This window comes from Embiotoca jacksoni, unplaced genomic scaffold (genome assembly GCF_022577435.1).
Source record: "Embiotoca jacksoni isolate LCO1_2020_lvr unplaced genomic scaffold, fEmbJac1.0.p SCAF_15, whole genome shotgun sequence".
In the NCBI taxonomy this organism is placed as follows: domain Eukaryota; kingdom Metazoa; phylum Chordata; class Actinopteri; family Embiotocidae; genus Embiotoca; species Embiotoca jacksoni.
The window spans coordinates 12,243,776-12,259,329 of NW_027185285.1; the positions used below are offsets into that span (position 1 = coordinate 12,243,776).

The 15,554-nt window shown below is 42.4% G+C and overlaps 1 protein-coding gene across 2 annotated transcripts in view; it reads right to left on the minus strand.

Annotated features, from left to right (window-relative positions):
• Positions 1–15,554, minus strand: part of llgl1 (LLGL scribble cell polarity complex component 1) — a 35,938-nt gene that overhangs the window by 18,291 nt on the left and 2,093 nt on the right. For both annotated transcript variants that reach the window (XM_069149672.1, XM_069149671.1), the window contains exon 2: positions 13,969–14,066. In XM_069149672.1, coding sequence (XP_069005773.1) covers positions 13,969–14,066 — 98 coding nt within the window. The remainder of the gene's footprint in view (positions 1–13,968; positions 14,067–15,554) is intronic.

Consider the following 15,554-nt stretch of genomic DNA (forward strand, 5'->3'; position numbering starts at 1 on the left):
CAAGAGACAGCCACACAGCAGGAACAAACACAGCAGTGTGTGCTATTTACTGTTGACATTAATCAAGTGGGTGTAACCAATTTCATGCAGGAAAGATGTCTCGGTTGTACAAAAGGAGCGTTGTTCGTAAATGTGTGTCTTTTAAAATGCATAAAAACAGGTGCATGTAGGGAAAACGAGATTTGCAGGAACTTTCAAGGAAACCTGGAGCTGAGCGAGAACCCATTATAACTCAACACCTGATTAACGTGGTCCAAGTATACCACACCACCAGAAAAAAAACTAAAAAACATTTGAGATGTTTAAGGGTATTTACTGTAATTAAAATCTCTCTTTCCGTCACTACATAAGTTTGTGTATATCCACCAGCTCCACTATCCAACACTCTCACAAATCCAACTGCGACACACTGCATCAGTCAAGTTTAACCCTTCCTCTTCAAACATCATTCTCCTTCATCCTGCTCATTCTCTTTCTTCAACTGTCATGTTGCACCTCTTTGCCGACCATGGCTCCACCAATGCCAGCGTGAGCAATCAAACTGACGTCATGGTTAAAAAATATAAACGACTGGTACAGAACAGCTTGGTTACACCAGACTGCAGATATATTTAGTTGTGTCGGGGGTCAAAGGGTTCGTAGAGGAGCATTTACAGAAAGCACAACATCACAGCTTCCCATCTTCTCCTGATAGTTAATGCTGTATAACACAGTTTGTACAGCAATGTTACATTATGTAGAAAGCATGACAACACGTTGGACGCGGCTCAGCTTCATCATGAAACACACACAAACACATGTAAAAACAAACACACACACACACACACGCTGGCAGTGAGGACTAGAGAAGTAGAAACATATTAAAATGTGACTGTGTGGACAGTGCTATAATCCTGAGCTGTAAACTAGAAGACACATACTGGTTAGGTGTAATAATAGGGGAGAAATTACAACACTATAACAAAGCTCATAGCAATTACCAGTACCAGATGACGCAGATGCCTAAAACCACCACTGTGTACATGTGTGTGTGTGTGTGTGTGTGTGTGTGTGTGTGTGTATATAATCAGCAGCAATCTTCACAGCCCTCTCTTTGTTAGCCCAGTAAATGAAGCCGAGCTGATAAACTAAAGACTATTCTCCAGAAGTGTGACAGCATATACACAACTGCGCTAAATTGAGAGTTAACACACACCCGCTGGAAGCTAAATATGTATGTATGTATGTGTGTATGTGTGTATGTATGTATGTATGCATGTATGTATGTATGTATGTATGCGCGCACGCACGCACACACACACACGCTTGGGAGCAATACTGACACACTTGAGCACACTGCTTACATAAGCCTGTCGGAATGTGGATTAAAAATGCAGAAAAAATAAGAGGAAATGTGGGGACTTCTCATATTTGTATATGACTGTGTACGGAGCTGCTTCTCTGAATTCAAGCTATTGTTTTTATCTATTCTCTGTTTAACCTGAGATAAAGAAAAGATAAATACTGTTACTACATTCATTCGTTTTCCTAATTGTCTCATTCTTATTCATATTTTTTTCTCCACCGAGTCTTTCTCCTTTTTTATTCCCAGGAAGAATTGACTCAATGATTTATTTTTTTTAGGGACGTAGGAGATATTCCTTCATCTCCATTCCACAATGTTTAGCCCTGATTTTCCTCTGCGTTATCGCAGCTGTCTGGTCAAAGAAAGGAGGGCCCATGAGGGTCCTCCAGCATCTCCCTACTTAGCTGTAAATTCCCTCCTCTTGTTTCTGGAAACACTCTTCTTCCATCTCCCCTCCATCAGGCTGGAGAGGAGAAACAAGGGTGCGCTCCTCTTTCTTCGCCAATCTTAAATCCCTCTTTACACAGCACCTCCCAGATGCTGATCCTCTGGAGGCTGAGCTGACCGTTATACTGACATTCCTGAGTGTTGTCACTTCCTGTCCCTGTGTTTTATTCACTGCAATAACACATGCCTCAGACAGCTGGAGGTGGAGGTGTGAGAGGCGCATTTATTTATTGGTCATGAACTGCCAGTCCAGATAAAGAGAGAGGCAGAGAGAGCAAAACAAAGCACTGAGTTGAATGAAGCAAACCACAAAAAAAATATCCAGTACTCCTTAAAAAGAGTAGTTCCACATTTAGGAAAGTACCATTATTTGCTCGCTTGCAGAGAATAACGAAAAGATCGACACCACTGTCTTACCTTAGCGTTACACTGGGCGACAAGTACAAAATCAAATATCACAATCATTTTAACCAAATACCTCAATATTGATATTGCAACAATATTGTAAGTGTGCTTTTACAAAATATTTGCATAATAAGAGTTTTGTTGAATAATCACCAGTAATGTTGACATAATGACTTAGAGGGTAAAGGCAAAACATATAACCACTAGAACAGAGTGGTGAGTTCAGAAAAGGACATCACTTTACTGTAATGCAGCCTTTAAAAGCAGGACAACAATTATGTCATAACACAATATAACAGCATCCAAAAGACTATAGCTAGTCTGATATTATGATACAATAGAATATCAATATATGGCTCTACATTAGCATAAAGACTGAAAAACAGAGGCAAGTCTAGCTCTGTCCAAACTTAACAAAATCTGACAGTCAGCAGTCTAAAAGCTCACCAAGTGGTCCGTTACATCTCAATATGTTCTGAACAAAAACTAAAGTGTTAAAATGATAAGATGCATGGAGGAGTTTTGCCCAAAAATAAAATAGCCTGGTTCAAAGCCCCGGCGAAAAACCCAACTAGTTGTTTAGCCCTTTAGAAAGTGAGCAGATTTCAGACATAGCTAAGCTGGCTGTTTCCTGCCTATATGCAAGGCTAAGCTAGGCTAAGCTAAGCTAACTAACTGCTGACTGCAGTCTTGTACAGGACTGGAATCCATTTTAGTGTCTAACTCGAAGCACGATGACACAATGTACAAAGGACGGTCCAAAAACTCAGCGGAAACTGCAGCAGATGTTATGAAGTAAGACCAAGAGTCAATAGACAGGGGGAAAAATTTCAACAGTTATGCTGTGCTTCAAAGACGAAGTGAGAAACCTGACAGCGAAATTAGTGAATAAAATCACGGCTGTGTAAAAACAGATGTACAGCAGCACATCTCATTCATCACAAATCCATACGGCATCCCTCACACGTAAAGGCTGGCTATGCAAAAAGAAAGAGGGTGCAAAGGAAGCTGTCAACGCGTGGAGAAAAAATAAGACCACTAATGACTATTTAGGACTGTCGGAGCCTTGACACTTGGCTGGTCTGTAGCACCTCTGACAGGAAGCATGCCACTACCAGCTCCAATTTCAAACTTTGTCTCTCCACACAACCCCAAATAAAAATGCCTGACAGTCAGGAGAGCAGTGGTAAAGTGAAGCAGAGATTTTTTTTTTGTATTACCATTAAGAAAACCATAAAAGCTCAACTGTGGCACATGATTCCCAGATCAGAAACACACCACATACACTTCCTGGTCCTGGAGTGTCAAGAGGACAGCTGGTACAGGGATTCCCGGTGATGATGTCATCACCTTCTCACGAAGGACAGCTGTAGTTTTGAGTCCCTGTTGCTCTAACCTCATTAAAAGTTTGTGTGCAGGCCTGAATTAAGCTCCCTCCCCCAAGGGATCTGCCTATTGGCCAATATTACAAGTCCTCAATAGCAGTAGGCAGATGAGTGTGTAAATGTGTCACCCTTCCTCCCTCGACCCTGCTGCAATACATGCAAACATTCAAAGCCTTCCAGTCTACAGTGAAATTTAATTAACCACAACACTGACTGACAAAGAAAAAGGACGGGCATTCACAGGAATTTTCCGAGCATTAACACATTAAAAGAAGGCGAGAGGCTCAAAGCAACCACAGAAAAATTGTCAAATAAAAGAAATATGACTAAGAGCCTAAAATCATTCTGGCTCCTCTGTGATGTACTGGCTAAAAGCTAAGAGAATGCTAACAGGCATACAATGACAATGCCAACATCCAGGTGTAACGTTTCCCATGTTCACCATCTTAGTTTAGTGAGTTAACATAAAAGCATTTGTCAATTAGCACAAAACACCAAGCGACGCCGGGACTGATGGGAATGTGATTTGTTTTTCAAGTGGTTGATCATAAAACAAAGTACTGGACAATTAAACTGTTGAGACAAATGTCAACCTCATAGTAGCATAAAAGGAAAAACCATTGTGAAGGGTGTGGCAGCCGAGTTCTCTTTTAATATTGTAGTTTATATCTGCTCAGCTTCGCTTTGTCATCATACTTCAAAGTACTTATCTGGCTCTTAATCCACATTTTTCTGACAAACCATAGCTCCATTACCTTAACACCAACAGGCAATCTTATATTCCCTGGCTTCATAATGAAGGTCATGGAGAGGAAGTCATTTCCATCAAGAAAAATGACAAAGCGGTGAAAGCAGGGATAAACTGATCAGCGAGGAGTAGATTAAAGTTAATACTCAAAAAATGTACACTATATAAAAGTGCTGTGTTCACCATTACCTCCATTAACATGTTTCATCCTCTGGGGAGCATGAATGTGCTCAGCAGATTTTAGACCTAATAAACTGCCCATTATATTGTGATTTCTTTTTTTCTTAAATGTATGGCTTGATGTTGGATCAGTGATAATTAGGAAGAACAGGAGGGGCACAATAAAACATAATCCATCCTCTGGGGACAGGGAACATTACAAAATACAACAAAAATCTGGTCTGCAAGTACGGCTAATAGAATTGGTCATGAACCAACTCATTGGCATGAGGAAACTGGAAAATCCTTCCATTAACATTTTCCTGATAACAACAAGGAGTGATGAATCAGCCATTTCAAAAAAGATATCAGCATCAAGATAAGCTCAAATTTAAGATATGCGGCTTTAAAAGGGGAAATTGGAGGAGGAGGAGGAGGAGAGGAACCGTTGTAAAATTCCCAGGATGCTTTGGCAGGTCCATTGAAACCTTCCACAGTTCACACAGAGACATACATAGTACCGTAATAACAAAGGCTAGAAATAATCAGCTCAATATCAGATAAAGAGATGGAATCACTGACTTAAAGCAGTGACTCAAGGGCCTCCGCAATCCAGTTTAAAAATGAAAATAATAAGTAGTAATAAAATGATAGAAACTCATGGGAGAAGTGACAAAAGGTCACAATCAAGGCTGTGTATAACTGGTCTTAGATGTCAGAAAAAAAGATTCAACATGAGCGACTTAAGTCTCTGAGTTACTTGTTGAATGACAGACGGGTTTAGCAGTGCTGATCTGCATGTTCTGTGAAAAACATGCAAAGATTTGCTGCACTGCTCCCCAGAGGGTCCTGAAATGTACACAATGGAGGCCTACAGTAACTCATAATCACTGAATCACTGTCTCTTCTTCACACACACACACACACACACACACACACACACACACACGCAAGTGCAATTGCCCGCTGATGCAGAGAGAGAGCGTTAGCAAGGATAAAGCGATTTCACGGTCTGAATACAGACAAACAGAAGGCATTGTCCTCCATGCGGGCACACAGGCAACAGCCAACACACCCTCAAACACACACAAATGTGATAGAAGATAGGGACGGACAGGAAGGAAGGACGGATCACTAGAGCCAAGGATGAATGTACAAAGTTGACACACACAGAAAGAACGTCTAGGCTCAAAGACAAGGTCAAATAAAGATTACAAAGAAATTAAAAAAGAAAGTTTCACAGTCAGACTTCAAGCAAGTTTTCTACTGGTCTTCTGACGGCATCATCCACGAGCATTTTCGCCAACTCCCTTTCCTCCCTGCACACATAGCAACACACACACACACACACACACACACACACACACACACACACACAATCCCAAACTCTACAGACGTCTGGCAAACAGGCCGTCTACAATAAGACAAGCCAAACAACTCCACCCGCCCACTAGAGAAACAATCCGTCTCATTTGCATCCTTTCCCCTCAGCTAGTACCTCTCCACCTCCCACACTCCCCTCACTGTGCTACCCCCTCAGTGTACACTGAAGGAGGGGCTATACACGACTGTCAAGTCCCAAATAAAACCCTACAACATAGCACCAGATTTTCTAAAACACTACGAGTATTCATTGTCCTCAGAGGATGAACTGAAATGACTCCGATAGCTGGAACAACAGAACGAAGCAACTGTAACGTAACTAACAGGGGAGAACCGAGCACTGCTGTTTCACTGCTCTCCTTGAAGAAAATAACACTAACCGTAGCTCAAGCTACTAGAAACCATCTACTGTTATGAGTAATGTCAATAGGAAATACCAAAGGACAAAATGTAAATGTTTAAGAATTTCAGAAAATCGATTGACTGCTCTCGATAGCAACAGAAAAGTGGAGGTTCTGGTCCCAGTCTGAGAGATCATGTTTTAACAGAATCTGGCACAAGCCACAACCCGGACCATGTGGAGCTGTGCAGGATGTTTACGGGCCATTTGATGTCCTGTGAGTTACAATTTACATATAGGTCAGATCTGTTCAATCTGGTAATTACTCGTGGGAGCGTTTTGACAACAAATGTACGTTTTTCTTAAGTTTACATGAAAGGCTTCCAAGGATCACAATATTGGTCAGTTCCCTTTGGTCCAGACTGGACGGGGAAGTACAGGATGGAGTGTCAAATATGGTTTTCATTTTGTACAGACATTCATGTTGCCCTGACGATGAATCATACTGACTTCCTATTGATCCCCCGACTATTCCAAAGGTGCCAACATGAAAGTGACACTTCTGAGTGAAATGTGTCGGCAACACTTGCACACATGCAGTGTCATCGCACTATTTCAGTTTGAACACTACTTGATGACCAAATGTTAGCATGCCAACACAATGGAAGACATAATAAATATGGCACTGAGGGGGTTGTTTGCAACAAATAGTGTCCCTGCCACGGACACAACTTTTTTTAGGTGGATACATTTCAATACACACAATTCAGACAGCCCAAATGCTGGATGGTAAATGCAGTGCACCATGTAGTAAATAGGGAATGATTTCACTTCCAGTAATTGTAAGTATGTATGCATGCAGTATTGAGCATTAGGCACAAACCTTAGCTGTAACTATGTATAGTCTCAGGGACTGATGAAAGAAGACTCATGTTTATCCGAGTCAAAGACAAAAAAAATATTGATAATAACTGAATTCACTCCTTACGATGCTAAATATTTTCAGTGACACTGCCATGACGTTGCCGTAAGCTCTACACTTTTTGTCCTCACTTTAATTCAGTCACCATCATGGCTCTTTCAACCTCTCTGCAATCGACAACTTTGATTTGTCAGTTCAGATGAATGTTTTCGTTTTCACGCCTCAACTCTCCTTTTCAACACCCCGTCCACTCGGTCCAACTTGGTGAGACCACACAGCCTTGATGCCGACAGAAAGACCCCTCCAACTTGTTGCCAACTAGGCGAGTGTGCGTGTGTGTGTGCGTGCGTGTGCGTGTGTGTGGATTCATCTGTGCTGGGATGAGGACGTCGGCACAGACCAAAGACAGTGAATGAGGCGCGAGGAGGGTGGGGAAGTAGGAGGGAGGGGGGAGGGGGATTTTAAAGGTCCTGTCATTCTTGAGGAATATCAATGAGGAGGAAGTTGAAGCCAGGGGACCAAGTGACACAGAGACAAACAGAAAGGCATAGACAGACACAGACAGAGACACAAAACAAAGATAAGAAGTGAGAGAAATGGAGAGCGAAGGAGTAGAAATAGTGTGGAACGAGAGAAAGAAGACTTTATATGACAAAGTGAGCAGAGAGTAGGCAGCGTGTGGGCGCGAGGAGGAGGAGGTGTTAGAGCGTGAATCAGCCTAACTTCAGATCAAAGACTTCATATGAACTGTACCACTGAACACTGATTTACCCAACCACAAAAAATAGTGCAGGTTACATAATGTGGGATATTTTGTAGTATTTTTACAGCAAATGACAGTCTTTGCAGTAAAACACAAATTAATGTGACTCGGTACAAATTGAGAGCTGAAGACTGTTGATGGGAATATGGCTGGAAAAGCTGCAGTACAACTGGAGGAGAAATAAATGAGTGGCACCAACAAGCACATTTACTGCTTTCACCACAAACTACAAGAATTTGTTGACTTTGAAGATAAACAACTAGATGAGTCCTTCACATTAAACTGAAGCAGCTGTCACAGTCAACTGGGGTCACCATCTGAAGAAATTAAAAGGAGAAATTGAGCAATCGTTAACCTCATTTGTCTATTTGAATTTGGGATCTAGTGTGAAAAACAACAACAGTTTGTTGTAATGTTGTCTGAATCACTGGGAAGCAGCTGCAGAACCTGCCATCATTTGACATGGACAGTAACGTAGTTGTAGGACAGAAGAACTGCAGGTTGATTCAGCTGTTTGGGTGAAGTGCTCCAAGATGCCACTTTAAAAAATAAAACAAAACCTTGTTGTTGTTGGTTTTTTTTTTTTATTGTGCAGCAAATAGCTACATTTCCAGCAACGGAAATTTAATATTTTTTCATAAATGAGCACAGAAGATGTTATGGATGAGGACACATTTTACAGTGTTTTGGCTGGATCAGATATTCAGCTATATTTATTCAGCCAGAGTATACAGCTGAAGAAATGCATCAGAGAGAGGCCGGTGCTGCAGTTGCATTAGCTGTGTAAGAGGATATAAACGAGGACTATCCAGAAACTGAGCTGCTGAGAGCAAACAGGACTGGTGGTGTGTGTTACTACGCTCACTTAGACAGAGGTGGGCTGGTGACTTTCTTCAGGATACTGAAGATAAACAAGAATAAATAACTAAAACATTTAGGGTGGAGCAAACCGACGACTACAGTGAGTACTCATGTCACCTAACACCTTGCCTGGGCGGCACAGTAGACTGGGGTGGTGATACACAGCAACGGTAGACAAGCACTTTTCTCAACATGTGCTGCTAACATCACATTGTATGATCAGCATTTGAAGCTTCCTGATAAATAATCACCTCCTTCCCAATCTTTTGCTCTCTGCAGACAATATCGTCTGGCAGCTTATTGTGTTTTTGTGGGTGCAACACGGGGAGAGACTTGACAAAAGATTTGGGGGTTAGACATCAGTAGCTTGTACGCAATGCATCCTGGTAAATTTTAGACACTGTGAGCACAGCTGTCAGCAGGAAAACTCAGAAAAACTCAGATTTCTCTGTCAACAGCACACACTGAAGAGCCTACTGCTTCAATTCACGATATTAACCATCAACACTGATTGACCATCCACATAAAAAGTGGTGAAACCTCCCTTTAAGGAAATGGAAAGAATAATTTCTGTCCATGCATCGTTCAGTTTAGTGCTTGTCCGCAGTGCCACATTCCAAAAGTGACTCATGGTGTGAAAGCACAGACTTCCCGAGAATGTCCAAAATCAAACTGCAATCCTGTGGCGTTAGCTAACTATGCTGGACCATAATGAGTGTGACCCTTTTGAACTACCACTTAAATCTGTAAGAATGCAAACATAAAGACAACAACGCTTCAGTCAAGAGATTCATGTTGGAGTTGAGAGTCAATGAATCAGTACAAAACAGTGTGTGTGTGTGTGTGTGTGTGTGTGTGTGTGTGTGTGTGTGTGTGTGTGTGTGTGTGTGTGTGTGTGACCAACAGGATGTCAGACAGACAGAGGGCAAGATGTCAGCTGGAGCACACCCACAAACACAGATCAAAGCTCTGCCACGTGTTTGTGTCTGTAAATATTAGCTCGTCCTTTGGCCGTCGCCGATACTGAAGCTTTGCGGTCAAGTTTCAGTGATTCATCACGTACTAGATTCACCAGATAAAATCACAGCCTGCAGTTGTCTCACCTCTTTAGGTGAATAAGTTACAAGGAGGAGCTGTAAGACTGTAGGCAGGAATTTCTGACCTTTTTACCCCGAACTGATGCATTTTTACCAACAAACTTTGGTATCTGATGTGCTGAGCTGTAGACTTTTAAAACCCTCCAGTCTCTGCAAGCACTTCTTATCCCAGGCAACTGCACTGGTTGTCTTGGAAACCATTTCAAAAGCTCCCTTTATTAAGAGTAGACTCAGCAACAAAGCTCTTACTCACCCAATCTGCACAGACGCACGCGCTCACACACACTCAGGGAGGGTTAACCCAGGGCAGCGCAACATGCATTCCACGACAGGACGGACGGACGGACACTCACACACACACTCACACACACTCCTCAAGATCGCCCCAGCACCCCCACACATGATTTCCGTCGACACACACAGACACACACACAAAGCCTCCACAGCACATTGTCCCCTTCCCTCTTCTGAACCCCAGTCTGTGGTCGGAGCAGAAACTCTCAGGGCGTAATATGACTCTGCCTTTATAAACACCGTGAGAGAGACGAGGAGAAAAGGAAAGAGCAAGTGAGAAACTTGAACACGAGTACATGTGAACAAGAGGAGAGGAGAAGTCACGCCAAGATACAGACCAGAAGTTCAAACTACACATGTCCCACAAATTTCACAATTTTCCACTCCTCCATTGTAACCGAGTCAATAAACGTTTTGGTCCTCCCGCCTGACTCCACACTCTCCGTACGGTGTTCATCGGTGAGAGCGAGTCGAGCCGCACATCTGGCACTTCAGGCTGGAAGTGTGCACCACAGCACGGGCAGGTATGCTGGCAAGCAGAGCCGGGTCAAATCAAAGTCAGCGAGTCTGTCAGATTATCCAGGAATGTGGACACACACACACACACACACAATAATACCATCATGTTTGATCTTTTCACCTGAACATCACAAACACTAAAGCCCTGACGTCAGAGCAGAGACGATTATCTTATTAACAGAAAAATAATTATACATTATTTTGATAATGGATTAATCATTTACCTCATTCTCACCGACTCCCCGGTTGAAGAGGATTTATTATCTGTTATGTAGCAACTAACTGAAAGTGAATATTTGGGGTTTTGGACTGTTGGTCAGACAAAACAAGCACGTAAACAAATCAGTGACAATATTGGCTTGCTTTTTTCAGAGCAAAACCAAACTGAAAATGGTTTCCACCACAAATCTGATATGCATTAAAATGTGAACAAATGCAACTGTTCCCAACAGTTTTCATCCTTTAATACCAAGCAATGTCCAGTTAACTATATTCTTGGTCAATAATTACAATATAATTTGGTCGTAAAAAGCATCAGTAAACAGTGATGCATCAAATTATACTTTCGCACCTTAACATCATCAAATGTCTCGTTTTGCTGCTGTCCAAAACCTAAAAAACATTTACTTTACTTTCATTTAACACTCATGATTTGTTCTTTAAAAGTTCCTTTCTCAACTCTTTGATTACCTCAGGACCCTTTGAGGGGTTCTGAGCCACACGTTGAGCACCACTGGTAATATGTGAAGCTCTGTATTCGCTTATATTTCTCCAAAATGTTTTGTAAATTTTTAAGATATTCACTATGGATATACATGCTGACTTTCCAGTAATTCCAGCTGGTACCTTGTTAAAAATAAAGGGAGACGAGTGAGTTTTAAGGCATCTGACATTTTGTTCAAGTAGTTGTAGCCGTCTAGTGGAGTGATCTTGCCTCCCCCTCTGTCTGCCTCACACTCCCTCATCTTCACTGCCTCTGTTTATCTCCATCTCTCCCTCTATCCATCTCTCTGGGGTGCAAGTGCCTGGTACCACCAGTCTCCCTCTCTCTCCCCCTTCCTCTCTGAACGCTGCATCTCAAAGAGTTGATTCTCCAATCTAACACACACACACACGCACGCACGCACGCACGCACGCACGCACGCACGCACGCACGCACGCACGCACGCACGCACGCACGCACGCACGCACGCACGCACGCACACACACACACACACTTAAATGTGTACAAACTGGCTAAAGAACCATGTTGAGCTGCTATGAACATATATTTAGATCCAAACACTGGCATGTTTGTGGTGATGAATCTTGTTACATGCTCTCCACTGCAGGTCTGACAGTCAAAGGAAGCACGCGAGACAAACCTGAAACATGTGAGGGGAGCGGTGGAAAATTTTAACGTGCTTTAAAATATCCAAGTTTTTGCTTTATCTTTGGATGAACTAAAGCTCACCTGCTCGGCCGATAGAGAAAAGCAACCCCACCTACAATAACACGCCGTCAGACTACAACTGGAAGCTGTAATCGCTGTCATCATGACAGAGTTGGCCACCACAGGGAGATAGCAGACATCCACGACGTGTCACCGAGTCGTGTGGACGGCGCATGATCCTCCAAGTTGCTGGAATTTCTGACACAATTGACACCCTGTGGTTTTGTTGCAATGCATCTCACCAGCCAAGGCAGTACTTATTTCCAATACAGCTTCACTCAAGAGTTCCAGCTGAACCTTGCACTTCCACTGCTGGAGGATAGATTCCCCCTGACCGCACACTGAGAGACACATCTCCAATATTCTGGGCCTCCGGGGATACAATCATCAGCTGAACAGCGTCTAAATGATGTTATGATGTTGTTTCGTCTTGGTGTCATTTTCATAATTCTGTCCACTTATCTAATTGGCTGATAACACTTTACTCACTGACTTAACTGCAGTGAATCAGGGATGTGGGGAAACCTCCAAAATCCAAGATGTCACAATGATGAAAGCAATGATGTCACAGGTGGTCAACAAACCACCCCCCCAGCACTTTGGGCAATCTTTCTTGTGTTTTAAAATGTGCTATACAAATTAATTTGATTGATTGATTGATCATATTTTCTAACCAACTGCACTGTGAATTATTTTGACCAAGTCCAAGTCAAATGTCAATTTTTTTAGAATATCTGTGTTTACAACACTGAAAAATGTAACCATTCAGGATAGGGCAATCTGGGTAATAACTTTAATGTTTGCCTTTAATTGCTCTTAAAATAATGATAGTAAAATTGGGGGATTGTTTCGAACTTGCTCGGTCACTTATGCTACTTCCAAAACTAGACTCCTCTCTAAGAAATGAAACCAGATTTAGCTTGTGTGGGAAAAATGGGTTTAGTAATGACGGCCACAAATCTAAAAATAAAGCCCAGTGAAATGAACAGCCAGCTATCTAATAATGTCAGTTTAGTACACAATGACAGATCGGTCCTCTTCACTTCAGTGGTGCAGACTGTGCATCTTCCCACAGAGAAAGCACACAGAGCAGCGCACTGCTCCATCGAACTGATGTTATATAAACAGATCTCCTACCACCAAGACTGCTTAGGATTGTCTCAACATTCAGAAAACACTAAGAGGCACCATCAGACCCAGAAAGACAACAGTGTGGCTTAAGAAAAAGACCACAACGTGAAGAACATTACTTATAGCTCAATTAGCTTTAAAAAGCAGTAAATAGTCCGGTCCTTGTCGAGATTTGGCTTTTTAAAATCACAACAACAGCATTTTAGAGACTGACTAGTTTCCATCCCACAAGCTGCACAACAGACAAAATCAGACGCTACAAAACATGAAATCAAAAGATCAACACTGACTCCTGCTACAAACCTACAGCTGAAGGCAGCGCTGTAACCGCACTGCAGAACTGATGGAGAGAAACAGAGAAACGCCTCAAAAGATGCAAACTGACAGCAGTGGAAGAAAAACACTTCTGTACGCTATCAAAGGTTTTCTTTGATCATTTGAGGTTTGGCCTGGATGACTAAAACGATAGCTGGTTCAATAACAACAAACTGCGTCAGTATCTCTTTCTTTTTCTTGGGGTAGCTCACTTCTGATTTGTCTTGCTTAACACAGGATAACCTCTTTGAGGCTGTAGGCCGGAAGCAGACTAAACTTTGACAGCATATTCGCTAAAAACTGTGATATTAGTCGGAAAAACTTAAGATTGATAAAAGATTCATGAAGTTGCTCATTTCAAAAATTCTGTTTATTGCTCAGGCTTATTGAGACTGATGAAGCTCACCGATGACAAAGGATACATTTTGATGGCTCCTGACTTTGTGCCGATGGCCATGAGCTGCAGCTTGGGGTCAAAGGCCAAAGCGCTGGGCTGATGGGGGAAGCCATGCTCCACGGTCTATGAGAGAGACAGACAAGTTGGACAGACAAACAGATGAGACACAGTAACAGATGACACAAGAAATAAGAACGAAAAGCCTCTTTTCTGACATGTTTGCCTTAAAATACACCCGGCTCTGTCTGTGCCTGTCTATCATTGTAGCCAGCGAGGCGTCGAAAAGGGACGACTCCCTTAATAAAGTTAGAGGAAAGTTCTTTAAAAAGCACTGATGGCAGCAGCATTGCTTTATTGCAATGCTCTGCAGGCCTTGTTAAATGGGATTAACATAAATTCACAGCTTCTGCTCCTGCCCGTGTCAGGAGATGGCGAGACAGCTGGGGAAGCGTTCACATCTACGGAGAACATTCGAACCACCTAAAACCGGTGTAAAAGAGGCAGCGGGGGTCATTAAAGTTTGGTGAACCTCTGAGCCGACTCAGAGCAAAAAAAAGCTGGAAATTTGTTGTTTTATCTTGAAACTCAGATGCGAGGTAAAACATTAACTCTCTCTGCTGTTTGATTACACACAGTAACATCAAAGTAACCCTCCTGCAGGGAGACCACCTCTCTGACAGTCGAGGCAGCTGGTGCCAAACCTTAAAAGTGTGTGTGTGTGTGTGTGTGTGTGTGTGTGTGTGTGTGTGTGTGTGTGTGTGTGTGTGTGTGTGTGTGTGTGTGTACAGCAAAACAAACAGTCCACGGACTTCAGACATGCTACACCTTTCAGACAATATCAATGTACACGGTTAGTGTCCAAAACCCAAAGATAGATATCGAGTTCATCAACATAATGTGAAGCAGAAGATCAAATTCTCATATTTCAGAGGCAAATAACAACAGGTATTTGCTTAGAAGACGAAGTGATGTAAGAGCAAGAAAAGAAGCAAACACGCGAGAACCTGCAATAAGACTTCTTCTTTTTTTTTCCTAAAAGACTGACTTTATAATTCAATTATTAAAATAGTTCATTTTCTGTTGATCATTTAACTGATTAAGGTACTCATCACTGCAGCTCTAATAACGACCTAAAATTGGCCTCTTTCTGGGGAAAAACGCAACAAACTTTATCATTCAGTTCCAAATTTCAATAATTGAGGAGGAGTGAATTACATCTGTGTCAAGTGTGCCAATATACCACATCTCATACATAGGCTCTACTTGTGTGGGCCGCGCATGCAAATAAAAATCACTCAATTTCAGCTCAGGTAGAATTCCCATGAAAACACTTCATTGCCATCTTTTCAAAGTCATTTTTGACCGGTCTGAGTTGCATGAGATGCAGTAGCACGGGACCAGCAAACGGCCAGTTGGCTAGCGAGCATCCATCGAGTGGCTGCATGCGAGGCGTTTAGTGGACACGCGTGTAAATCGCAGCTGCAGGAAAGAACCCGTCGCGCTCGGCATCCCTAAACTGCACGAGTCTCCGGATGCGCACCGCACCACCAAATCACCGCAAGTAAATTCTCCACCTGTGGGGAAACACTGCAATAAGCACGCTTCTACCAG